This window comes from Buceros rhinoceros, unplaced genomic scaffold (assembly GCF_000710305.1).
Source record: "Buceros rhinoceros silvestris isolate BGI_N320 unplaced genomic scaffold, ASM71030v1 scaffold10552, whole genome shotgun sequence".
NCBI classification, from domain to species: Eukaryota; Metazoa; Chordata; class Aves; order Bucerotiformes; family Bucerotidae; genus Buceros; species Buceros rhinoceros.
The window spans coordinates 1-27,513 of record NW_010397171.1 but is presented as its reverse complement, the minus strand read 5'-3'; the positions used below and the strand labels follow the sequence as shown (position 1 = coordinate 27,513).

The window sequence follows — 27,513 nt, the reverse complement described above, 5'->3', positions numbered from 1 at the left end:
GGAGAAAGAAGGATCAACTCCCTTTCTCTTTTTAGGTTGTATCATAGATACTCCCTGCCTCCATACTGTACCGTGCACTACAGAGTGTTCTCTGTACTTACCCGACTTAGATGGAAAATGGTAATTTATCCAAATTTAGTCATAAGCTTGATTAAATCAGTTATTGGAGTAACAAAATTACATAGAAGTCTTAGCTTCTATTAAAAAAAAAAAGTGCTGTATAAGAACCAGGTATTGCTTAATAGTATTAAACTTCACGAATGCAGAAAAAAGCCTGAAAATATTTAGAGTATGTAGGTACAGAAAAAAGCTCAAAATACATTGTGAAAGGAGAGGTCAAAGAATCCTTCTGGGTCACTTATGATGGCCTGGATCATGAGGTGTAATGTCCAAGGAGGGGAAGGCAGGCACTGCAACTGCTACCACAGCACCCCAAAGACAAATCGTGATCTGAACTAGATTTGGGGTTTGGCAGCTTGAACTGCATCTACACATAATGTACCATCAGTAATCGTTTTGACAGGATACCAAATTGACTGGACACTTGCATTTTCTCAATTCACCTTAACAGGGATCTTTACAATCTTTATTTGCAAGGTGTCATTTGGAAAATTGTACTGGAGGCTGCCTGTGCTGAGTGCAAGGGTGCTGCTCCCAGCAGAATGGCAGATCATGCTGCTGCTGGGGTTTAGCTGTGACACATCAGAAGCCACTCAGCATTCACACCCCAGCCACATATCAGCACATTTCAGATCTGTTTTCTGAAATTACCATTTCAGTTTGCTTCCCATGCAATCAGGTCAGTTTTCCTCCATGTTTTCTAACTGATGTAGCATCATGGCCTCACTACAGACAGCATCACCACCACCCCTGCTAATACACCAGTATTTCTGCAAGATATTGCACCACACATCTGTGATGCAGGTATTGGCTCTTTGTATCTCACGGCTAAAGGTCAAAAATTTGACAAGCAAACATTAGAATTTGGTATAACCACGAAGATGATTTTTGCAGTGTCAAGCATATAAAATCAGACGTATTGCAAGCAGAAAGAATGGTTTTGATTATATTGATCCCATTCATTAGCTGGTGCAAGACTGTAGTATAACAGTGCTTTGAGCTGTCAAAATCTAGAACATTAAGCAAAGTTATCAATTATCTCTAATTTTGAGAGTTTTATGTTTTCTAATGTTGTGTGGGTTTGGGGTTTCTTCTTCCTTTCTAGGCTATCTTAAAATACAGTTTCAAATTTGGCCCTAGATTTGGTGAGTCTTGCATTCCATATAAACCTCAAGCTGTCTCCCTCTGTTTTATTGAGGAGACTGGGTTCGTCCTGGGTTCATCAGCTGATACACCAGAGGGTCATGCTGACATCCAGAGAGACCTCCACAGGCTGAAGAAATGGGCTGATGGGGGCCTCATGAAGTTCAGCAAGGGGAAGTGCAAAGTCCTGCCCTGGGGGAGGAACATCACCAAACACCAGTACACGCTGCAAGCCAACTGGCTGGAAAGCATTTTTGCAGAAAAGGACCTGCGGATTCTGGTGAACACTAAATTAAGCATAATCCAGTAACGTTGCAAAGGATGCTAATGGTATCCTGGGCTGCATTAGACAAAGAATTGCCAGCAGGTCTACGGTGGGTGATCCTTCCCCTTTACTGAGCTTCGGTGAGGCCACACCTGAAGTGCTGGGCCCTGTGATGGGCTCCTCAGTACAAAAGAATCATGGACATATCAGAGAGAGTTCAGCAAAGTGCCACAAGAATGAGGAAGGGTCTGGAGCATCTCTCCTATGTGGAAAAGCTGAGAGAGCTGTGACTGTTTAGCCTGAGAAGAGAAGGGTCAAGAGGGGGATCTCATGAGTCTGTCTAATTACCAGAAGGGAGATTGTAAAGAAGATGCAGCCAGGTTCTTTTCAGTGGTGCCCAGTGACAGGACTAGAGGCAACAGGCACAAACTGAAACACAGGGTATTCCATCTGAACATCAGGAAACACTTTTTCTGCTGTGAGAGTGATTGGTACAAGTTGCCCAAAGACATTGTGGAGTCTCCTTCCTCAGAGATATTTAAAATGCAACTGAACATTGTCCTAGGCAACTGGCTCTAGGTGGCCCTGCTTGAGCAAGGAGGTTCAACTACGTGACCTCCAGAGGTCACTTCCAACCTCAAATATTCTGTCCTAAATCATTAGGACAAGACCTCAGCATTACCTGAGTAGGATGCAGGATAAGGAAGCCTTCTTCCTGGCAATGGTCAAAGCCTAAATCCCTAGTTCTCAAAAGACAGAGAAGCCAAATCATTTTAGGATGTATTTTACCTACTACATTTTCCCAGTCCTTTTGTTTGAATTATCAGTACAAAATGTGAACCATGAGGTACTGTCTGTAGAGATAGGAAATCAGGCATAGTACTGAAAAAACCACTGGTTCAGAGCAGCACAAAAATTAGATTAAGTTCAAATTCAAACGCGAGATTTGATGCAGTAACTACAGCCTTTTGTACTCTGTTGCAAAGGATTTTACCTACCTGCAACTAATTTTGACTTTAATTCTTTATAACTAAAATTGACAACAAAAAAGGTTCTGCTCTGCTGCGGCTGAACCCAGAGGGTGTTTTAACTCAATTTTCCACCAGGAATGTTTGTGGGGTGGCTTTAGTTGTAGTCAGAATCCCCCAAACATTTCCACTGAAGATGCTTAGCTTATCAGGAATTACCAGAAGCTTATCTGAATACACCTTTCCTGCTCATTTACCTATCATCTCATTCAAGGTGGTTTTTCAAATCTGAAATTTCTGTTCCTACTAAATCAACTGAAATTCTGTAACTGGCATATAATACAGTTACACTTATGTATCTAAAGACTGCACAAATCCCAAGTAATTGCGCTTGCAGCTGCTCATTTACCTATCATCTCATTCAAGGTGGTTTTTCAAATCTGAAATTTCTGTTCCTACTAAATCAACTGAAATTCTGTAACTGGCATATAATACAGTTACACTTATGTATCTAAAGACTGCACAAATCCCAAGTAATTGCGCTTGCAGGTGTTATCAGAACCAGAATTCAATTTCTGAAATTGTTCTTTCCTTCCACATTAATTCTCTTCAATACAAACAGCATGAGGTAAAGCTACAACACAACTTTTAAGGGAAACAAAGCAGGTTAAAATGTGCATTGAGTAGACTGAGAAATTTAGAAACTCATTTAGAAAAATCAATTTTTGTACGAATGCACGTGGGAGCCAAGTCCTTACATTTTTTTACTGAGACATGTTTCCTGTCAACATTAATGAATTTTTTCCTAAGTAGAAACTTTAAACTGATCAGAATCACCAACCTGTGCAGAAAAAGCAAGCAGGTATGTAACATGCTTCTCTTCAGTGAAACACAAAGTGCAAAATTTGTTCTAAGTTACAAGCAAAGAGGGTAATATTTTTTTTTTAAAAAAAGACCATACAATTAAAAAATGGTGTATAACTGAGCTATGACAATAGTTGCCATAATATGGGCTTGGATAGCTGTATTGCTCACATCTCTGCAGACTGCATGGATCTACGGGTAAATCCAGATGGAGAACGCAGGTCTGTGGGCATTTACAAGGTGACAGTGAGAAGGAGATTAAAGACGTCAGACTTAAAAGCACACACAAAGAAAAATATTTTTAGAGCAGGATTAAGTTTGCATTGCTGAAACTGGAAAAAAATAGTGGAAATTAAACTTCCAGAAAATGGTCTCCTTCTTAACACTGTATTTTCTCCTTCTCACTTCCACTTCAGCAGCTGGTAGGGAACCATCAGGCCACTGCTTGTTAGCACACTGAAGTGGATTCTGTGCTATTTCACGTGTTTGTAAAGCAACTGTAAGCCTAACCAAGACATCAGAATAAAAGTCAATAGCATGATATTTTGCCCAGAGGATTCCTTTACCTCTTTTCCCCTTCTTTATTCTTGCTCTGATAAAGCAGGGAGAAAAGAATGCACAGAAATGAGGTAAATTATATCAATAACAATTATTTATTAAAAATTATTACTATCATTGTAATGCCCTGCAGGATATATAACCAAGCTTGTCGGTTCCCGTTATCATCTGATGGCTCTCCTGCCTAACTGTGCATACTTCTACCAGCAAACCAAATGGCTCGGGGACTGTGACACTCAGCTCCTACCCAGTGTTGTGCATCTCCTGGGGTTTTTCTCAAAAGCGAGGCTGGGACACGGATATTAAACTCAGAACATCTCACTGTAAGAGATAATGATCTCACTGTAGAAGTTAATGCTCTCTTTTATAATTGATAGTACTGTTATGAGTTGTGGAGAGTACCCAGGACATGACCAAGCACCTGGGGGTCTTCTGTTAGAAGTGACAATAAAACTGCGATATTTATTACACTGCTCAGTTCAGTAGCCTGCGTAAACACTACCTGCAGAGTCAGCTCGTATGTTTCTGGCTACGACTGTTTCCTCACAGTCCTGTCCCTTTGGCAGGACTGGGTGGTATAAGAGATCTCTTGACTGTCATTGACAGAGAATGTGACTACTCTGTGAATATGGTGCAGAGACAAGTGAGTTAGCAGGGACCATGCAAATGACAGAACCCAGAGCAGAAGAAGATGCTGTGATGCCGCACTTGAGATAATCATTCTGCTTGAAAGACCGTAAAAAGAGGCAAGAAATTTTTGCTTGTATGGGAAATACAGCACACCCATAAGCGCCACAGTCGTCCCAATTTTCTGAAGAAAATTATTATATTTCCTGTATTTTCTCGTTACAACTTTAAATGAAATTTTATTCCAAACTTTTTCAACTAACTTAAGGAAAACCAGGAACTGGCCTATAAAAAGATCTTGATTTTAGAAAGTAAAAAAAAATGTATAAGCTGGAGTAGCAGTGGAAGGAGCTGCTACACTTAAATCTCCACCTTAAATTTCACTTAGAATAAATAACCCAAACTCAATTATTCCAATGAAAACAATGTCTTGGTCATCTACCAGTGTTAAAATTCATTTATAGCCTTTTAGCTGATCAGATTTTTCAATCTAATATACAAAAGAGAAAAAAATTGTATGAAGACCGTGCATTGTAAAACAGAATTAATCCTGAAAGGAAGGTACCAGTTTTATCATTCAAGGAATATTCACTTGTGCCAATCTCCCCAGCTTTAACATTCGATTTTGGGCCCTGTTTCAGGCAATATTGCCATAAAGATAAAAGAAACTACAGATTTTACATCCTTTTTAGAATGCTAAGGGGAATACCCTCTCCAACTGGTTGTTTTCCCCACTTTTTACATCCATATGTGGAACCAAAGTTGCCATGGGAGATGTGGAAAAGGATGAGGAGACTCTGCCACACTAAGAGGAAATGAATATGTAGGGAAGGTTGGACTGTGGTTAGGATCTGGTGGGTTACCTAACAATGTTACTCACAGTGCCAGTAGAGTTGCCAGCACTGTTTGTCGCAAATATAGATTAGTCAGAGGAAATTAAAAATCTGAAGACCCATCAAGGTCTCCCTCCCTCCACTTAATGTTTTGATCCCGCAGCACTTTGGAGAATTAATCTGCACAACTGGGAAGCCTTGTCTTCCTTTTTTTTCCTAGCTTGAAGAAAAAGGTGTGGACAATAGTATTAAATGTAACACTTCAAATTTTTATTGATACTTCAAGGAAATTAATTTTTAACTTTAAACAGTTACGCCACATTCTCATAATTCCTCAGACTGTCTGTAATAATACAGCCTAAATACCAGTATGTTTTTCAGATAGTCAGATTCTCCCTGTAAAAATACTGTGTTCAATGTGACAACACCATTCTTTGCTTTCAGCATCTCCATCTGTGTATGACAACTCTTTTGGAGAAAACAGAGAAAGCCAGAGCTTGCACTGCAGGAACTTGTGAGGGGAGTCTGGCTCTGTCTTCCTAGTTTTGCTGAATCAAAAGGCAAAGGCCAATAATTCTAGCAAACTGTATCTCTTTGACAGAGAAGTTAAAACAAGCATTTTTTTTTTCCACAGAAAACGAATAAAAAGCTGCTTACCTTCTACTCTGCTTTCTTGGACTCAGTATCCACTAAATTTTTTTGACAGCAGTGTGTGTAAGCTAGAAGGTGTATATATATATAAATGAAACCCACATCGAAAGTCTAGACAAAGCTAGTCTTAGAAATAACATTCATGCATTTTTGAAGGCAATTACCATGCTTTCTTTTCTACTGATAAACCTTTTTTCCTCTTCCAAGCTTGTCTCAAAAGAGATATATTTCACCAAAGCCTAGTTAACCCTTCCAGTTAACACACCTCACTCAATGTCGTCAGTCTCAATTTTGTAATTTCCTTCATCTCCTATCAGTCTTTAGCCCATCAGCTAAAGAAAATGAGACCAAAGCATGCAACTTTGCAAGCAGTTAGGTGTTACTGATGCCTCTGTGGCTGTTAACTCGCTTTTGTCATGATGCTTTGATATTAAACTTTAGAAAACTGAACTTTATAAGGTAAGGGGTATTAGAAAACAAAGACCAACATCCTTCCAGCAGCGCCGTGGGATTGCTTTAGCTGCCTAATGCCTATAGCTGTTCCTGCACCACAGGAATATTTTTAGGGTCATAAGATGATGAGGAAGGAGTTTTCAACAGGGAGGAAGGAAAATAGGACCAAACATCCACCTTGCAACAGTTCTGCTCAATGTAAGGCAAGAAACACTCCTTATTCTGTTCCGGGATTTTGGCTGAAAGCCCCAGAGGCAGAAGCATCTAGACATTAGAACACTCGGGGTTTAACTTTCATACCATAGCGCACTAAAATGTAGAATGATACTTTTTATGATTCATTAAATGTCTATCTGTGCAGTCACTCAATCGTTTGGGCTAAACCAGAAATCCCGTCACGGAAGAACTGCTGCAATGTTTCAATAACATTGTAAACATTGAAGTTTTAGTAAAAGGAAAGAACAAGAACAAAACATGCCATGTAATATCAAATTTTATGTCAGGCACCACTTCATGCAGGGCCTTCACAGCAATGATTCCATTAACAAATTAAATAAGAGGCTTGTGGCATTTTGGCAGGAAAAGGATGAGTTTCTTTCCTTTTTTTCCTGTCTACCAGTGACATTAAGGACTTGTGTCATACAACAACCCAATTACAGAGATTCCTGTGTGAGGCTGGAGTGAGCTGATAAGCCTACATGGATCAGTACAGTGCTACTAGGCTGGATCCCAGAAGAAATAAAGACTTGTCAACTACACACTGGGCAAATTCGCCTCTTCTCTTACAGCATCCCCAGCCAGCAGTCCAGGGGTCCGCTGGTGAGTCCCAGAGCCTTCCCAGCAGTGCCTCTGTGTCTGTTGTAGTTTGGCTGGTGCTAACACAGGTGACTGCACAAGGGTCTGACTGAAGGCTATTTCCTCAGAATATATTAGCACCACAAGTTCCTGTGATCAGTCAATTTACTAATTAGGAAACTTTCTAAACAGAGAGATACCTTATATTAGGTGACTGAAATCCCATCCAATTTAAAGTTGTCATCTACAGGGCATGGGGTAATATGGTCCTCAGAAAGAAATAAGATTTGTGTTTCAATACACCGTTATGTCTGTCAACATTTTATTAACACCCTGGCCTAGTTCTTGGCTTTGTCTGCTGAAGTTCTAAAGTGCAAACATTAGAGGCTTGCATGCAATTCCAGGTCCACAGATTTTTTATGGAAAAGCCTGTAGGATTAATAAAAGTAACTTTTCGAGAGAACGTTTCAATAGAACTATCCATCACTAAAGCAAAGATATATTTCTCTGTTAAAGTCATAAATATGCTTAAAAGTTATACAAAAAATATTAGCATGCTCTATCCTAAATTTTATAGGCCTGTGTGCTGTACTTACGAGTTCAGTGGCTGCATATGCACCATGGCTATGTATGAATCATGATGTTCCTCTTTTTTCTTTCAAATAGCAGAAAATCATTAGCGGATGACTTTGATCAGAGTCTAATACTTCAGGGGATCACAGGCAGGGTAAGAATTAGAAAGCAGACAAAAACCGCAACCACTACATGCATAAATACAGCAGGCCTAGAACTGCACAGCAAGGAGTTTTCCTACCACAAAACGCTCAATTTCTAAAATTGAAAAATTTTATAGCGCTGCATGAAGTGAGTGAATTCTTTTCTAAAGTGAAAAGAAAGATATGATATGATGGCTGAAACTAAATAAAATAACGGAGGTTTCTTCTAACCAGTGCTAACTGCGTTACAGCTTGGATGCACTGAAACTTATGGGTTTGTTATTCTGCCACCAGATCACAAACACTTCCCAGGATCAGGGTCCTGCATTTTACTGATTATCGGCAATTTTTTGTCGTGCATTGGTAAAGTGCGTCTGTTCCTCTAACACCTATTCCTTTAGCACACACAGCAGATTATCAATAGAAATCAAACAGCGCAGGATAGAAGCGCTTTTGCCAGTGCGTGGGGCACCCCTGTGGTTGTACCCGCTGGTTCTTTTACCAGCTTTGTTCATTTAATTTCATACAATGGGAGGGAGGACAGGAAGTACTGCAGGTAGTTGTTTAGGGTGAGGCTGCTCTGGCCACGTGCAGGAGCTACCTGACCACTCAGCACCGAGCTCCTAGCTCTTCCAACCTAGGAACTTGTTGGGAGGAAACACAGACGTGGTGATCCTCTGGATGGATGAGATCATTTCCCATTTCTAAGCTTTTGCTTCCCCAAAATGAGAGTGCGTGTCTGACCTAAAAAAGTCATGTCTATGGGCTTTGGTGCCTGGAAAAGGTTCTGAAGATACTAATCCTCTGCTCAGCAGTAGCAGTGACTGGAGAAAGAATTCAGAGTTCTCAGAGCCAACCTGCAGATCCTTAATCACAAGAAACTTGAGAATCCAACTGGCTTCACTGCATTGAAAGTAGGGAAAACTGCACTAAGCTTGGGATTCTACCTATCTGATTTCCAGCTAACACAGTCACTTTTTGTAATGGATTTCCTGGTTACCAGCAGAACGGTGATTTACGTGCAGCAGGCATTTTTTTGATGTGGCAATTATTTTCATTTTCAAAAGTGTCATTTCTATAACAACCTAATAGGCGAGCATAAGGACGAAAATGTGTGAACTTCCTTTAGTGGGGTTTGATTAGTCTGTTGGCTGCCTCTTCTGGCTCATGGCCTTTAGTTAAATGAGTTACATATTACCTTCCACATTCCTGTTTCAGAGAAATGCTGTGTAAATATCCCAACCTTCCACTGCCAAGACACAAGAGCAGCTAAACTGTCTGAGACCAAAGGTCCACCCTAGCTCACTGCCAGTGCTACAGATAGTAACTGGCAGCTAAAAATAAGAAAAGGGTAAATACAAACTATACTTGGCCCAGGATGTCCTCCTTGATTTCTGGAATCTCTGGGTTAGAAACCCTTAGAGCCGAAGGTTGCATTCAAATGACCACAAGTAATAGGATCTTCCTTCCATCCCTCCTTCCTATCTTTCTTTCATTAGTTCACCAAATCACTGAAATCCATGTATTTCTATCACCCCAAAATAGTTTATTTTGTTTCTTTAAAGGAATTTAATGTTCCTGAATTCCTGTGTTATGATCTGTGAGTGGTAATAATTATGAATACTGCCCAGAGGCAGTGAATTATTATTTTCTGTTTAGTCTGTTCATGTTATTGGTGTTTTTATTTATTATTTCCTTCTTGAATTGCCGATTTCCCTAGCTAAAATGTTTTCATCTTGTAGTTCTGCTGTATCCCTTTGGAGATGGGGTAGCCAAAATCACACGCTCTATTCCACTGGCTGAGATCCACTCACCAAGGACATAGTGAACTAACTGACACTGCTTTGCCCACCTACTTTCCAAATTATTTGTAACACTCTGCTCACTATACATCCCACTGCTGACTGCTGGGGTGTTCCAAGAGATCTACCCACACTCGCACCGTAATGTCTCTCCTGAGAAATAGCAGCGCTCTCCACAGTGTAATATGCATATTTCAGGTTTTTCTTATATGTCTGTGCTACTTTGCTTCGTACTGGATTTCATCTGTCATTTTATCACCCAGTAATGCAGTGTTGTGAGTGGTTTCTCCAACTTGTCAGTACATCAGCAAACTTTGGCAACCTCTGATTTTATCCCCCTTTCCATACTAACAACAGCTCTTTAACAGCACAGGTATCAACATCAATCCCCAGGGAATTCCACCAGTAATTACTCTCCACTGTAGACATCATCAATCCTTTACTTTTAACCTGTTTCCTACCATTAATTTATTTCTAACACAAAATAATTTCATTTCCCCCCCTTGTTTACTGTAGAACACTATTTTACTTATGTATTTCATTAGACATCATCAATCCTTTACTTTTAACCTGTTTCCCACCATTAATTTATTTCTAACACAAAATAATTTCATTTCCCCCCTTGTTTACTGTAGAACACTATTTTACTTATGTATTTCATGCTTCTCAGAGACCACAGAATCCATATGATATTTTCTTCATATATCCACGTATTTATTACTTCAGTTTCAACCAGTTTTGTGAGTAGGTTTCCCGGTTGCATTTCTCCAGAGATATGGAGCCTCTTTCCAAATGCCATGACACATTTGCCATTTCCTTCTCCTCTGGGATTAAGGCCAAACTGATTTATATTTTTTTATACGTACATATATATTATATAAGTTGTTATTGCTTCTAAATTCTACATTAGAAATCATGACAATTGATTGGCAGTTTCTTATTTTATTTAAAACTTAGGTGAAAATTATCTGACCTTAGTGATATGATACTATTAATTTTATTGATGTATTCTTTTCTAATATATCTCTTCTAATACCACCTCAGTAACAGTAAAGGTTTTTGAGCCTCAATGACTACTGGAAAAGTCTTCTACAAATCTATTCTCTAATAAATTGTTTACCTTGTCTTTTTCCTTTCAGAAAGTTTTCAGCATGCCTACCCACATGCCTTATCATTATGCTTGTTTACAGTTACACATTCCATTTATTCTACCCTTGTAACTTAATTTTATTCTAGATGCAATTATTTTACTATTTTCGTGTTCATGACCTCTGCCTAAATATGACTGTATTTTTAACAATATTTGTTGCTGGTTTTATACCTGCATTTTACCAGTTTCTGGGTTTTTTTCTCCTAAGACAGAGTTCATCCTCATCTGTGTCCTTTTTCACCATTCCTCCCCCACTCCAGTTGTCCTGGTCCTTAGTTTTAAATGACAAATTAAACCAACTTCCTAATTTGATGTATATGGAACACCTGTATAGGCTTCATTCATGACTTAAAAAGTTAGTTAGCAACTGAAAATTAAGAAATTGTTCTGATCAGATAAGAAAAACGGTTTGGTTCCATGATGGCCTTCATTTCCCAGTGGAGAAAATAAGCATATCTATATAAAACCATAAATATAAAATGAAAGCTAAAGTTGCAAAAATGTTTAAAGTACGTGAATCTTAATGCCCTTGTGCAAAGTCTGGGGTTAACGGTAAAATGCTAGTTTTCAGTTATTTCCCCGAATTCCCTACCAACACATGGCATGAATCATACAGAATTGATAACAAGCATTTCTCACACCTTTAGCATTCAATTTCCAAGTTAATGTGCCCAAATCTTTGGGTTTTTTTTTTTTGTCTAGAGTGAAAACTAACTGACTTCAACCAGCCTTAAGCTGTTCTTTTGTAATTATTTAAAAATTCTCTACCTCCATTATGTAAAAATAACCAAACAAACCTGAGTTAGCTAGGAAATTATTAAGTGCATATCCTTCATCTGCAAGTTTAAGTTTATTTTTTGTTATAAGGGGATTCTTTAAGTGCGGGGAGGAGAGGACTAAAGGATGAGGAATTCCACCCATTTCTTCTTTTAGGCTGGAAAAACTGATGCTTCTTTTTACTATGTCAAACTATAACTGCTCCTTCAAATGTAAAAAAATATGAGAGTAAATGAATAAGGCCGTTCCTATATTCAAGGATGCATGAGGATATTAACCTTACACCCCAACTACTGCAAATAACATTATAACCTTTTTCCCAACATTTTGTTCAAGGAAAATCTCCCGTTGTATAATGTTTGAGTATATTAGATGCTTAAAAGCAAAGCACTTCATTAATCAGAAGCTGTGAAGTCAGTGGGGTAGCAGTTGCAGAGTTTAGCCTCCTCAGAGTGGTGAACTGAACTGTCAACAAAAATTGTAATGCGTTTTTAAAATTTTTTAAAAATGCATCAGGTAGAACTCAGAAACAAAGAAAATGCAACCACAAGCACTTGGCAGAGAAGATAAAAACTTCTCATGCTCTTTTCAGCTGAGGTGCACATTGATAGCACCTGCAGCTATCTTCAAGAGACACTTTTTAAGAGTCAAATGCAACCACTTGTGCTGCAGATGCCTCTGTTACTTATGGCTGAATAAAGTCACAAGTCATTACTTGGCTCTGAGTGGGATCAAAGACTGAACACACTTAAACACCAGCTAGAGCAGACAGCTTGTAGAATAAGCAGTCGAAAGCCCACGGTAGCTGAAACTCTCTGAAAATGTGGAGGCAGGAGAGAAGGTTTGAACAGCACTTCATAATGCATCTGTAAAAAGTGGAGTCAGCAAAATGAATATCAGCTGGGAAGTAGCCATAAATCTCCTTTTGGCAGTACGTGGTTCCTCAGCATTCAATCCAGCTGGGAAGAGATAACAACTATAAAACTGTCATATAGAAGTTTCATAACCAAACTTGTAAAAATGTGACATGGACACCAAGAGGATCTGAAGGATGGGAAACAAGATGAGATCTATGATTTGAAGCATATCTATCTTTCAATCACTTCATCCTTTTTAACCTTTCCAAATACAACAGCACAGGTAAAATTATGCGTTATAACCACAAGCCAAGAAAACTAACCAGCAGCAAGCACAAGAAGAGAAGTGACTTTGATCACAGACCCCAAGAACCAAAAACTTGTATATTTGTGAGAACTCCTTGTGCAAGAGTGAAACAAGGGCTGCAGAGGGGTTTGATTTTCCTGAATAAAGATAAGGTATCGAACGGATTTCAAAGGGAAGAAAGGTATGGCAGGAGACTCCTCAATTCCTGGGATGTGTTTCTGGTTTTTAATGGAAAGATGAGAAATGTTGAGTGAGAGCTGCCTGACTTAAACACACATGTCAAGGTCTGACGTAAGTATGAGGACTGCCTTTATGATGTCCTCAGAGATAAAAGAGATTGAGCTTCATCTCATACTGCAACAAGTCCCCTAAAAAAGAGTTCAGAAGGATCATACCCTAAAAATTCTTTGGTTGTAAAGAGAACCCTGGCTGATGACTTTAAATATAGAGGTTTACACTTCACAAGCCCAGAATTAGGTGGTACAAATCACTTTCTCAGTGTCAGCCCAACTCAGCCAGACCTTGAAGGAAAAGCATTTTAGAACGAGAGTCACAAGATGTGACAGTTGCATTGTTGGAGGAAGGCAGCTCCTTTAAGACGTGATGGGATATCCAGAGGAATCACCAACTGGTTAGTGAAACCCTTTTACGTAGGATGCTAAACAACCACTGTTTCAACGTCTTAGTTCTGTCTTCCAGCTTCAGATGCTGAAACTGGAACAGAACAAGAACCAGCCCCAGCCTGAATAAATCTCCATGGTGCATTGGGGTAATTAACTGATACCTGCGGTAGCCCAAAGGGATCCGTAGATGCACTGACTCAACTAAACAGCTCTTTCTCATCAAATCAGAAAAGACACTCAGTCACAGGGGAGTTTTGGTTCCTGTCTCACTAATATACTTTCTATGAAGCCAATGCCACTCTGGAATCTTTTCCAATATATGCATTTCTCACATCTATTTTTCTCCGCTTGAGGCAACAAAAGAATGCACAAATGTAACAAGACAATGCTAGGAGGCCATTAACGGTCCAACAGCAAGAGGTAGAGCTATTGAGAGGGAAGAATCTCATAGGGCTAGTGTTTGGGAGCCTCATTGCATAAAATTAATTTACCTGATCAGAAGGAGCTGTCAGGTTTTGGTTTGGTTTTTTTTTAAGTGTCATGCTTAAAGCTCACTTCTTTCATCAGTGGGAAAAAGCCAGCTTAGTAAATGCAGATCTTTCATACTGAATGATTGCTATTGATTTTCAAATGTACTAAGTACTGTAAACTCTTTTCCCATATGATCAAAGCCTTTTACTTCTCACATACAGTGATGTTGGTTATCACTGGGGAGTGACCCTTAACTTCTAGGTCATGGAATATAGTCTTCATAGCTGAAGCAAAGGGAATTAGACCTTTAGCTTAAGGTAACAAAACAGTTCACATCTGCTGCATTTCAAGCACAGCCAAAGATATGCAACACATACTAAGAAGAGGTTACACGCAAACGTACAGACCAATGAACCCTCAAAGGTACTTCCCCTTTTGCTTTTTTCTAGCTCTGTGCCGAAGCTGATATCCTTGAATGCATTGAAATAACAAAGTTATTGGGGGTGAGGCTGGTGTGTGGAAATAGGCTTCAAATGTGTTTATGTGGCATTGAATTTACAGAACTAAGAAAAGTTTAAATTGCTTGTTTCTTAAAAATGCAGAACATCTTAAAATACATTGCTTTAATTATTTAAAAGTGCTCTAGCTGCTCAAACTAAGTAACTTTAATTTAGAAAGCCTGTTGAAATATGCATAGATTTAAAATTCAACAAATTTTTTAAATTGCTTGAAAAATTCCTTCTCTTGACACCAATTCTTTCATTAATTAAAAATATTTTTCATTCCAACTGTTCTAAATGCAATTTTCAGTTAAGAATACCCGTGTCCCTTTGATTTCAAGCAGTAAAGAGCCACAAAAACTAAATTATTTTTATTTTTATTCTGCATCATTGTTAAAAATCATTTACAAAAAAAGGCAGGTCAGAAGTCCTCTCCTTTACCACAAAAAGAATACCACGGAGAATCAACGTGAGCTTGCTTCCTCATGCTGCTCTGTCTTTGTATTCTAAGTCTGGTCTTTAAAACCCAGTCTCTGGAAATCAATTTCACGTGGTGGATTACTGAAAAAAGTTCTTGTTTTTCTTCACTAGAACTAGCCTTTTCCCTGCAGTCTGAAGGGACTATTCTGATCATCTTGTTGGATAGCACGATGTTCAAGATCCTGCCTCCCTGCAAAACCCCAGGTTATTTCTGATTGAACTCAGAACACCTTTGAGGGGCTTATCCACTTTTTGCTTAAAGAATATTCATGAAGGGCAGTCATGTAGCCTCTTACTCTCCTTTTGGATAAGCTAAATGGGACTTCACTCCATACCCATTTAAAACAGGTTTTCCAAGTTTTGTTCTTGTGTTAAGAACAGTTGTGAATTTTTCTTAGTGTTCCCTCCTGCAAATCCTCCAGCTTCTCAAGAACCTGTCTGCAGTGCTTACTCTAGATCTAGACCGAATCACTAACAGCTTCCCTGTTGTCTAACCCAAGGAAATTATAAATTCTGTAGTCTCAAGAGACACTGAGTTTTAATTAAAATTCAAATTAAGGTAAGCATCATATTAGGAGCTCAGATGTGTCACCACTGGAACGGATAGATATGTTTCTTTCAACGTTGCTGATTTTTAGGATGCAGCCCACCCCTTGTATGCCTTTTTCCTTAGTGGGAACTGTATTCTGTTTTCCTCAAGGCATGATTGTCTTCCATTTAATCACATTAAAATTAAAATCTTAATATTTGTTGATTGCAACCTCTATGTCATACAAAACAGATAACTGCATAAATAACTACCCTGCATTGCTACTCGCTGCTAACACAATAGGATGTGATCTACAAATGACTATAAGCAAGGGTGAAAACTTTACTTTCCAGTTGTAAACACCAAGTATTGGGTAAAAGGAATGAAAATACTTAATTTAAAAATGGATACATTAGTAGCTTTCAGTTAATAAACAACACTCTTCACTGACCAGTCATGCTAAGAAGTTCAATCAGGTTCCATGTAGAACTTAATACAAAACCATTAGAATTAAATGGGAAAAAAACGAAAATTACAGTTCTTAAACATGAGTTCTAAAGACAACAGCAGATTTATGGTCTCTTAGAACACCAAAACTTCAATAGTTATGTATCTCTTGTACTTGAAAATTCATAAAATAATTTCTGGTCAAAACATCATATAATACAGATTGCTTGCTTGTATAATCACGAAAATAATCTACAGCTTTCCTCTGTAAACACTAAGTTGTTAGATGCCAAAAATCTGACAGTTTTACACACTGAAGATTACTCACCCTTGAAGGTCTCACTGCAGTATAAATTACTGAAAAATGAGTCCCTCGCTCCTGCAGATCCATGGTCAGTCTTCCAATTATTTTGTCTATAAATAGAAACGTATAATTTACAAACTCTGTAAGCTGAGAAAGCTAAAATACTGCAGTAGTTGGAGAAGTAATGAGCTAGATGTTTAAGCTTATTTAGTGTATTTAAGCAATTTAGGTGCTTTCTACATCAATAGGTACAAATGGGAGAAGACATGTTCAGTGTCTCGAGAAATGCCCAGTTCCAGTGAGACAATACAAAACAAATACAACAGTTCAGAAAAAGGAGTCGTTCTGAAACTGAAAAGTAGATACTGTAGACACAATACCTGAAATGTTGAATGTCGGAGAATTAAAAGCAAGAGCAGAAAAACCACTCAAGAGATGAGAGCAGGCTGCCTATACTGTTACTCAAGTGACCAGTTAATAAAGCTTAAATAGTATTACTCTGTGAATTACGAAGTGCATAGAACCAATCTCTGCGAAACAATACTCAAAATATTGTGCTTAGTTTGGGCATGATATGCCTTATATTGACAGCAATATTCCTTTCTGCTCCACTGGATTTAAAGCCTGATTCTGTACCCTCAACGGTATATGGAAAACTTCGCTGTTGACTACAGCAAAGTAGTGGACGCCAAAGGAGAATTATGGTGGAATATTTCTGAAAAAGAAAGGAAAAGCCAGGAAAGGAAGAGAGGACCTTTCAAAGAGGTCTACATACCTCTATAGAAGATCCTTCTTTAGTTCTGAAACCACAGACTGTTGTGACAAATACTTAGAACTGATAAATATTTTCAAGTTGTATGCAGAAATATTAACATCTGCCTGGGATAAGGAACATAATAGTTGTGAATCAAGTACTATTATTAGTGTTGTTATTGGGACTGACAGAGAAATGAGCAAGCAGACTCACATCTACTGTTTCAGTGCATTCCCGCTTCTTATCCATGTACCACTCTGGTGAATGGATATTTTATAGCCTGGACATACAGGCTTCTCAGATTTCAGAGAATCATTTTGATCGTTGAGTCCAATCATTCACCCTGCACTGCCAGGTCACCACCAAACCACTCAGCACCACGTCTACACATCTTTTAAATACCTCCAGAGACGGTGACTTCTCCAATTCCCTGGGCAGCCTGTTCCAATACTTTACAACCCTTTCAGTGAAGCATTATTTCCTAATATTCAACCTAACCCCCCACTGGTGCAACTCGAGGCCAGTTCCTCTTGTCCTGTCACTTATTTCCCTTGTTCTGTCATTTGCATCTTTGTAATTTCGAGGTTACACTTAACAGAAATCGTATTTCATTTTCATGTGCTGGAAGTGGAGCTTATATTATTACAATTTTTAACTTCTAATTACAGTAATTATGGTCTGCTGGCTAAGTAAAATGTTTACCTTTTGTAAAAATGCAAACACTTTTTTCTGCAGAGTTTTAACCAAATTCGTTTCCTCATATCAGTCAAGAATCGTAGCTATGTAAATTTTCCTTCCAAAAAATCATTGCTAAAAGGATCTACTATAAGAAATGGACTTACTCAGAAAAACAACTGCTTATATACTAGTAGTGTAATCATATTGGGTGCAGAGGTCCAAGCCATTACATAATGTAGATCATATGTTCTGTATGCACAGAGTGCAACTCATTGGAAATTCTCAGTTAGCCTCAGCTAAAATTTGTCGAAATAAAAATAATACATAGAAAAATGCATAGATAATTTTCAGTTTTTTCTTTCAATAAAGCAACAAAGCAACAAAGCGCTTTCTGAAATAACATGTTATTTGCATTTTACTGCAGTAAGGAGCTACGTGTAACTATAGTTACCGGTCACATCTATAACTCTTGCCTTTGGGAAGATTCTAGAGGCAATGTCTTTATTCTGAGAAGCTGCCCTTACGACAACAGAACTGATACAGATCTTTTCTTGCCTGTGATCAAACTCTGCCTTGCTTATGAAGTATTTGTGAATTCTCCAAGGAAAAGGGCCCAGATTGTCCACCACGTTTCAAAGCACCTAAATTACGTGGCTACATGGGAACATTAGTCATCCCAGGCTCACTCTTTGATGGAACAAAAGGCATCTCCAGACCGTGATATTGATGTTAGAGTGATTTTAGAGTGGTTCTCCTGAAGTTTTTATTTTATTTTATTTTAGATCAAGGAAATGTAGACCTATGAATGAAAAGCAGTTTGTCTAGGATAACACCTTCCAATTAGCACTACCGCCTGCATCCGTGCTCTAGTGGAAGGATTAAAACTTTCTTACTCATTGAAGACATGCCCCTTGAATTTCACCAGGGATACAGGATTAGTACTATTATTAATTTCTAATCTACCTTTATTTCTTTGTGTGATTTTACACATGGATGGAAGGGGTGGAAGAAATGAACTGAGAAGAAATGTTCTGGAAGAAGATAAGATAAAAGAAAAGAAGAGCGTAAATGACAAACAGGAGAGAAAGAACAGAAAAGAGCAAGATGAGAGAGGGGGGAAATGGAAGAGAAAATAAACAGCAGAAAGGGGAACACACCAAGAACAGTCAAAAAAAGAAGACCATGCAATAGCAATTAAAGAGCCTCGTCTTATGCAGATGGAGTCATAGGCAGATTTGCCATTTATTTTGAGGAATGCTGTTTCCAGCAGGTAAGACTGGCATAACAGAATGCAACCTTCTTCTGAGTAGAGAAATGCTTAGGAAAACTGGCAAAATTGAGTAATAATGTCAAACTTTACCTCATGCGAAACAAAGAAAGAAGAAATACTGAAAAGAAGCATAAAGAAAGCATTAAGTCTGAATCCCTTGGAACTTGAGCAGATGTGGATTCTGAATTCCAGTTTGGATTTTGCAATGAGCCTCATTTTAATAACGTGCTAAAAACCTCTACTTACTCCAGCTTCTAGATATTTCAGAACAGCACATTTCCCTTGGGCAGAATGGAGGCCATTTGTTCTGTCTCACAGAGCTTCCTGTCTGCAGTGAGTAAAACAGCAGGAGAGATTTCTCTGACATTTTATTACATCAGATTTTAAAACCCTCTACAGTGGAAAGAAGTTGCTGTGACAAACATGAGGCTTTTTGAACTTCTACGCAGTCTGCTACAGTATTTTTCTATGGGTTTATTGTTGATACAAGAAAAAAAAATTCAAGCGATTTTTATGGGTTAACGATTCTCTTGTGACTTTGCAGGCAAGTAACAAATAGCACTTTTTTGTCATTTACCCAGGTAGTATCTAGCATCAGTCCCTCCGTAACAAACACTAACAACTCATGACCTTTCAAGCCATTCTGACCTTGAAGGGTCTCCTGATAGCAGTATTTGGCAAATTGCTATGGTAGTGCTGCAAACAGGACCTAGACGTGCTGAAGCCCAGATTGCATGACTTGGAAGATTGTGTTTGGGACAAATCTACTACTTTTGGAACGACTCTCTTCCAACTCTCTCCCATCTGCTGCACAGACTTTCAGTGGGATAATTTTAAGGAACTGTGACTCAGTAACTTTTGTTTGAATTAAAACTTCCTCCTGATGTTATTTTCAATTTTTATTCAGCAATGCATTAAATGGCTGCTTTGGCAAATAATCCGGAAGGTGAGGATTCAGCCCACACTCCCACTTTCCAGAGCAGAAATGAGATGCAGAATACTAAGTACAGGTTTTGCACTTGGTCATTCAAAGTGGCACATCTTCCCTGATCCACACATTTTTCCTGGTAACAGCTAGTTGACACTAACCAAAAGTTGGTATAGCCTGTTCCTCCTTCATTCCACAGGTACCTGGTTAACTTTGCTGTTCCAAAAGAGTGGCCTGAGACAGGGTTTGGAAAGCTTATTTTTGAGTTTGTGCAGCTGATGAAAGAAATGTCCCATAAAGAAAAAGCTAATGTTTAGCCAAGGCCAATAATAAGCCAAGGCTTTTCCTATCTAATAGGCTCTGGGGACAAGAAAAGAGGACTAAACACTCCTCCACAATTTAGAGATGGAAACTCAGCTGCTTATTTGAGTATAAAAAACACACTCACTTTGGAGCAGTGTGAAAACAAAAAGAAAGGGACACACCACTGATTTCACTACTAAGGTATCTCCCCCTGATTTTCAAATCTGTTTTTGATATTATATCCCCAGCTCTGGGCAGAAAGAGGCACTGAGGACACTTTTTAATTATCAGGCCACTACACTACACTACACTACGCTGTAGGTCCCTGCAACTACCACTACAAAGATTTGCAGGCTTTATAACTGAATCTCTAATTTTGAGTAGTAAGTGAAAGCCCAGCAAAAAACCACCGGATGGCCCAGTGCCTCTTTGGTGTATGGCACACCTTTTTCAGCCAGATGCTAGGCAAGAAAAGTTTTATTATAGTGTTACATGGAGAGATTCAACTCTAACAAGTGGTCTTTAATACCTGCAAACCTGATAAAAGACTCTGAAATTAAAGGCTGTGAAGGGCATCAGAAAAACATTCTCTATTCATTAGACACCCTCTGTTGGGACCAAGACCTTCAAACTGTTGGATGAGCCTGACACCTCCGGTTGCTAGTGTGTGAGGTATGATCCAAGGAAGCAGTCCGAGCTGCGTGGAGGTGCAGGGGTCATACTCTGAACTAGAGCGATCTCAGAGCACAAGCAAAGGCCCCTGCCCAAGTGGGCATTACCTTACATATCATTACACTTCAGGTCACAGAGCTGTACCTGTGTCGGTGGATTTTGAATCAGACACTCAGCGTTTCAACACTGTGATAACTGACTGTTTATAAGTACTATAGCTGGGGGAAAGAAAACCTTTAAATAGCAGTGTTACAGCAAAACCCAGGAACTGGAGAATACAATCTGCTCAAGTAAAAACACAGACTTAAATGATGAAATGTTAGTTACATCTTGCTCCTACTCCTTACCATTTTCAGCAATTGCTTCCAGGGTAGAAATTTCATTTGAACCACTACAAAAAGAGTGGGAGAAAAATAATTAAAAATCTTTTCTAGCAAAGAACAATGTGAACTAGAAATGCACGGAGATATTGACTAGTAAAAGGATTACTGTCAGTGTCAGTCCCTCCATCATTCTCTCATCTCCTCATTATGACTCTTTACTTCTGCAAAGCCATTAACAATACAAGGACCATATCTTCAAGTGATCCCTCAAACTTCCTTGGCTGCAGAGAAGCCATACCCCTGACGTTACCTGTGACCGATCTCTATGCAGCTTTCTTTTCACCTGGTGTTGGCTCGTTGTCTAAAATTTGTATGTGAGCTCCTTAAATAGGGTATCATTTTTTTTTTTGGTGTGTACAAACATGATAGCTATAATTGCACTTCCTTAGGACCCATTGATACAAGCACCATACGCCAACATGTACAAGTGCCCAAGTAACAGGCCAGGAAGAAGAAAGAGCCAGAGAGGCTGAGTGAAAGAACTTGATACACCCATTCCTTATATATCCTAAATATACATTCAACCGAAGGAACAATCACTTTCTACCTCCATTAGATCATAGTTGTCAGAGGCCTGGAAACACGAAAAATTTTAGCCCTCCTCTTCCTTCTATAAGAGATGAAAACCAGTCTCTTTGTTCATATTAACTTGAGGCTTGTCTGTTTGTTTATTTGCTTGCTTATTTAGCCTGCCAATTTTTTTTTGACCCCTGGAATGCCTTCTGGCAATTAATTCTGCAGGTTAATCATGTGTGGCGTAAAATAATTCAGCCTCTCTGCTAAAAGTATGTTGCCATTTAGTTTTATTAGTTGTCCCTTTGTACTCATATAATGAGGCAGACAAAATAGGAATGCCTGACTGACTTTCTCAACACTATTCATCTATTACGCTCACCAGGGTCTTTAAAAAACACCAAATTCACCCTTGCAAGAAAAGTAACTTTGCTAACCCTGTAAGCTTCCACTTCCATTCTTATATTTCCTGAATACAAGTGACATTTTCAAAAGCTTTAAGAGTCATGCACACATGTGGGTCAGTTTGATTTGTGACAAGCTCCTACCTGACAAGTGGTTGTAGCTGAACTACCAGCAAGTTTGGTTTAGACGTGTTCAGTTCCAGCTGAGAGACATCGAGATTAGTTATGTTTGTTAACTTCCAATCCCCTGACTCCTGAAGAAAGCTCAGAAGATACCTGATAGCTTCACAGTCAACAGCTGGTAATACTAAAGATGAAGGAGAAGACTGAAGAATTTCCTGCAATAAATTTATGAGCAGTTTATTTACTTGCTTAATAACAAACCACAATTTTTTCAACATATATATCCTTAACATAATATTCATGGTGAGGGACCACATGGTAAACACTACGTGAGCTGAGTTGTCACCAGCCCGATGCTGGCTGCAGCCTACTTCTGGGAAGAGGCAGTGAAGGGGTACTTGTGTTGTTCTTATTCCTGCACTTTCTTGGGGTAAGCCTAAGGCATTCAGTGACATCAGATTCTTACTCCCCCTCTAACTGATGCAAGTGATGTGGTGCTGATAACACTTTTCTCCTCCTACTCTTTTTGCTTTTTGTTTGTTCTGTGACTGTCTACCACTTTTCTGACCCGCTCTGTTTTTTTCTAATTGCTCACATGTTTTCCTTTCTAGGCAAAGGCTAGTTGTTTTCACATTTCTATAGATGCTCATAAGGGAGGATTATGCAGTATTGTTTCATTTGCCAGACTGATAGAAAAAATAACTGCAGAAATTAAAAGAGAGCAGAAAGCACTGATCTGGTTCATAGGTCTCTGAGTAGCATTCTTACCACCGCCTGGAAGGAAAGGATGATACATTTCATTTTGTTTGCACATATGAATTTACAGCTAAAATTCTGAGCGATAGTCAATTATTTTATTTTATTTTCAATATTTTAATCCCTTGCCCCCTAGCAGCAGCCAGAATGGCAGCAGGCACTTCTTCCAAGGATATATATTAAGCAGAATACTCATTTATTGTAGAATAAGATATTAAATGCATCATTACTGAATAAAATCTGAATTGTGCCTCTGCTCCTAACCAATCCTGCACTGCCATCTGTCTCATCTTCCAGCCACTGGTATTCAGCTCTTTTCCATCTGAAGGGCAGACACAGCTGGATATCTCCTCATTAGCCTCAGATAGCCATACTGATTGCATGCCCCTTGTCTGTCTGGACATTTAGCCACTGCACTGCAATACCCACAGGCTGCTTTATGCATTTCAGGATTTCCAGTATTGTGCACATTCAAAACACAAGAATTCCAAAAGAAGGCGTAGAATTAAGAGGACTATGGAGAAACAGCTGATTTTGCACTCTGCCACAGGACTAAAGAAAGAGGTACACCCTCACAGTAAATCTGAAAAGGAGGTGGAGAGGGAAAGGGAAGAAAACCTCCTATCAAGCTGTTGGGCTGATAGCAGAACTTTCTAGGTTAAATGCCAGAATCTATAACCTGGCTATGTGCAGCTGACTCTGATTATGAGCACATTTACCTTCTTTAGTGTCCCCGGAAACACCTCTCCTGTGTGAAATATTACAAGAAATTTTGCTCTTGAGGTTTTTTTTTTTTTCTGAAGGTAGGTGTGGAATGATTCAGTCCATATTCCTAGCCAACCTGTAGCCAATGAGCTGCTATGATAAAGCTGTGCTCAAATTTACTTGCCCAGCTCTGGTTTCAGTGTTGTGTTATGTGGATTGATATTACATCTAAGCAATTTGAATCTGGAATGGAGTAAATTTAGGTCTCTCATTAAAAAACTGTTTTTACAATCTTTGTTAAAGACTTAGGCATCCATCTGTAAAAGATCTTGTAGGTGTACTCATTGTTCTGAACTAGTTTATGTTTGGCATCGAAGCTGACAGACAGTCCCATAATAAAAATACTAGTTGGGAAAAAGGCTGCCGTGCTGGCTCTGGAAATATCTGGGAACCTACACCCAAAGTAGGCAGGCTGTTCCATGTAAAAGAGATCTTTTAAACCTTAATCTTTACCTGTGAGTCTGTCATTTAAAATATTGAAGTATTGTGTTTGTTTTCTACAGCATTGGTCAATGGGTTATCTATAAAAAAGAAAAATCTATTCAAACAGATTTGAAAGCACATCAGTTTCTGCACACAGTCATAACTGCAAAGAAAATTACCATTGTTGCATTTTAACTTTGCAATTACTATTAATCTTAAGGACTTTTACTCTGTACCTGTGTTCTCCAAATGTATGTATAAAGCTGTACGTTACGATTTTAATGAAAACTGTGATAAAATATGCTGATAAAATATGTTGCAGCTACAGAATGCATTATCGAACAAACCTCCACACCACTGTACTGTATGGTGGAAAACATGACACCAGATTTTTTTTTTTTCAAGGGTTACAGACATATCCAAGGAACTGTAGAGAAGAAAAAGTCAAAGACATGGATGAACTATTTCAAGAAATAAAATACAGACTGTAACAACAAGGAAAGACTGTAATGATAAAAGCTGACGCAGTTTTTGCAAAAGGAATTTGTGCCTCACAACTCTGCTGAAAGTCTCTGAAGGAGTCAATACGCATGTATGCCAGGGAGCTCTAGCTGATACAGTGTCCTCGGACCCACAAAAGGCAATGGCAGAGTCTGGAAGCACAGATTCTGAAAGAAATTAAGCTGCTTTAGCATGAGAGAGGCTGTCTTCACGTGGAGGTTGGTAAAGGGAAGGTAAAGAGTCAGTAAAGATATAGCAAGCACCAGGTAGGAAAGGTATCTGTTACTGCACTAGGAATTGTTCTGTTTCATATGTTCATAAATTGTGTGGTAAAAAATCATAAATAATGAGCTAATTAAATCTGCTGATTATGCCTAATTATTCAAGGTAGTAAAGGCAAGGGCTGGCTGATGAATTGCAGAACCAACTTGTTGTACAATCTCTTGGGCAGCAAAGTAACTGATGATGTTGGATGTAAATTGATTTTAGCAGACCACAGGGTGAGAAAAAACCCACTAATTTTATGTACACAATATAGGTAATAGATGCAGAACTGAGCATTACGTTCAGTAATGAAACCTTAAGAGGCTCAACAGCTCTTTGAAAATGGCAATTCTGTGGCTGATAGTGATCAGCAATTTTTTTTAAAAGGCTAGAGAACAAAACATCATCGTGTCACTGAACAAATCTATGATGAACCTATATCTTCATTATTATGAAGTTCTGCATGTCCCCTTGACAAAGAAAGAAAAAAAAAAGAAACTAAAAGAGGTAAAGAGAAAGGACACAAAAACAACCAAATCTATAACGGGACCTCCGTATCACACACGACTAAATAGTACTCCTCAGACTGTGACCAATGAGTGAAGATATGAGGGATATCAAGAACCGTGAATGGTAATGACTTACAATAATAATTATGCAGCCTAACCACTAACTGGAGTGTGTCGCCATACGCTGCAGTTTTAAGGAGCTGAGCATTGTTTGGGGAAAGCCAAAGCTAATATTAAAGAAAAATAATTTTTAGGGTAGGTGACTGCTTGGCAAAAACATTCCCCAAGTGCTAATCTTTATATTTTATTCAATTAAAAAGGGTTGTGGTTTATGAATGTTTAAGACAAATGACCTACCTGTAAGATTCCTTTTGTATTAACTGGAAATGGAATACTCTTATTGCATACAAACCCACTGATCCCAAAAGCTCAAAACAGATGCTAATGTAGCTGAACAAATCTATTATCTGCAAATGTCTCTGTGGTTTACAAGCCTATAACTCTTTCACAAATAACACTTCCTTCTTGTAGTACACATGCTGCTACATGCACATATATCATCTAAATGAGACCTCCAGCTCAGGTTTGTGAGTAAATTTCCCTTTCTGAAGTTCAAAAGGAGGACATGGAATGTCTACTACAGCTTAATGAATCACTTGTATAATATGGAGTGTGAAGGTATAAAATTTTGTGATTATGCAACATTAAAGATTCTAATTTCCTCAGTGAGAATTCAGACCTGACCTTCACTTTGTCCCGTGTTCTGTAAATATTATGACAGAGTCTTTCATAGCACTATTAAGAATGGAATTCTTTCCCCAAGTAGCTCAAGTGGAGTGTGACTGATGTGATAGCAACTGAGCAAATCTTTGTAGCCTCTGTTACACCCAAGATGGATCAGGATGATTATAAAGATCCTTTCTGGCCCTAAAATCCGCAAGTCTATGCAATAGATACTAACAAAATTTTCCATATGGGCACCTAGGTGAAAACAAATATTTAATTTATACATCTCATTTATTTTCACACAAGTTACAGTATCTCACTCCCACAAAACTACGCTAGAAAAGTATTAAGATTGCCAAGTTGAACAGAACAAATCTGGAGATAAGGTGAGCAATTTGTGAAAAGAAACTTTCCAGTTTTAAAGAAGCTGTAATGAGAAAAAGTTTCTCTGCTACGTGACAGAAAAGGAACAGAGGCAAGGCCATAAAGCAAATAAAGTGTTAGTTTGTTCAGCTTGTTGCAAATCTGGGTTTAAATCTTTGCTCTGCCAGCTAGAGGCCAAAGATTTACTTAAATGTGTTCCTTTGATCAGCTGAGCACCTCCTGCTAGTCCTTGGTAAGTCCCCAATCCACTCAGTACACCACCCGATTTCTAAACCCATCAGTCTCTGGACTCAGCTCTATCCTTCGGCTATAAGCGCTATCTACAGTGCTGATGGAGTCCTGATTACAAGGCAAAAGAAGAAAATTTAAAGTACTTTAATGTCCCTCCTCTTAAACATCCTTGGCCTGCTTAAATAAGACCACGTCATCATTAGGAGCTTGCAGTGCCATGCGTACATTTCACAAAGCTTCTGAAATCAAACCAGTTTTGCAGTCAGGCAGCAATGAAATTTGATCCAGACACAGCCTTAGATAGATTTTAAACCTAGAGAAGATAAGGCATACCAGAGAAGTCTCAGTACATCTGCTTGTGGACACAACCACTCATCCTTACTCTACAAATGAACATTACTCTCATTCATTCCTCAGAAAAACCTGTGTACACACCCGGATTAGTTGGTTTTGTTCCTGCAATAGTGTTAAAATGCTCTTACATGGCAAAGAGATTAAGATCTCCAGTAACAGTGATATAATGAGGTTCTTAGTATCAATGTGGATACAGGTAATAGGAGAATATTTATGTATTTAATTACACGTACAGCTTGCCGTGTGGTGCTTGGGAATTCACACTTTCTCATGTGCTCTCTTACCAGTAATGTTACGAATAGCTCTGTTCTTCCTGCGCTGCCCGCAGGAAT

The 27,513-nt window shown here is 38.7% G+C and overlaps 1 protein-coding gene across 1 annotated transcript in view; it reads right to left on the bottom strand.

Moving 5' to 3' along the window:
• Positions 1–26,935, bottom strand: part of ATP6AP1 (ATPase, H+ transporting, lysosomal accessory protein 1) — a gene marked incomplete at its 5' end in the record, with an annotated part of 46,395 nt that extends 19,460 nt beyond the window's left edge. The window contains 4 exons of the mRNA XM_010146149.1: positions 16,265–16,350; positions 21,193–21,236; positions 22,290–22,483; positions 26,858–26,935. Coding sequence (XP_010144451.1) covers positions 16,265–16,350; positions 21,193–21,236; positions 22,290–22,483; positions 26,858–26,935 — 402 coding nt within the window. The remainder of the gene's footprint in view (positions 1–16,264; positions 16,351–21,192; positions 21,237–22,289; positions 22,484–26,857) is intronic.
• Between the last annotated feature and the right edge of the window lie 578 nt (positions 26,936–27,513).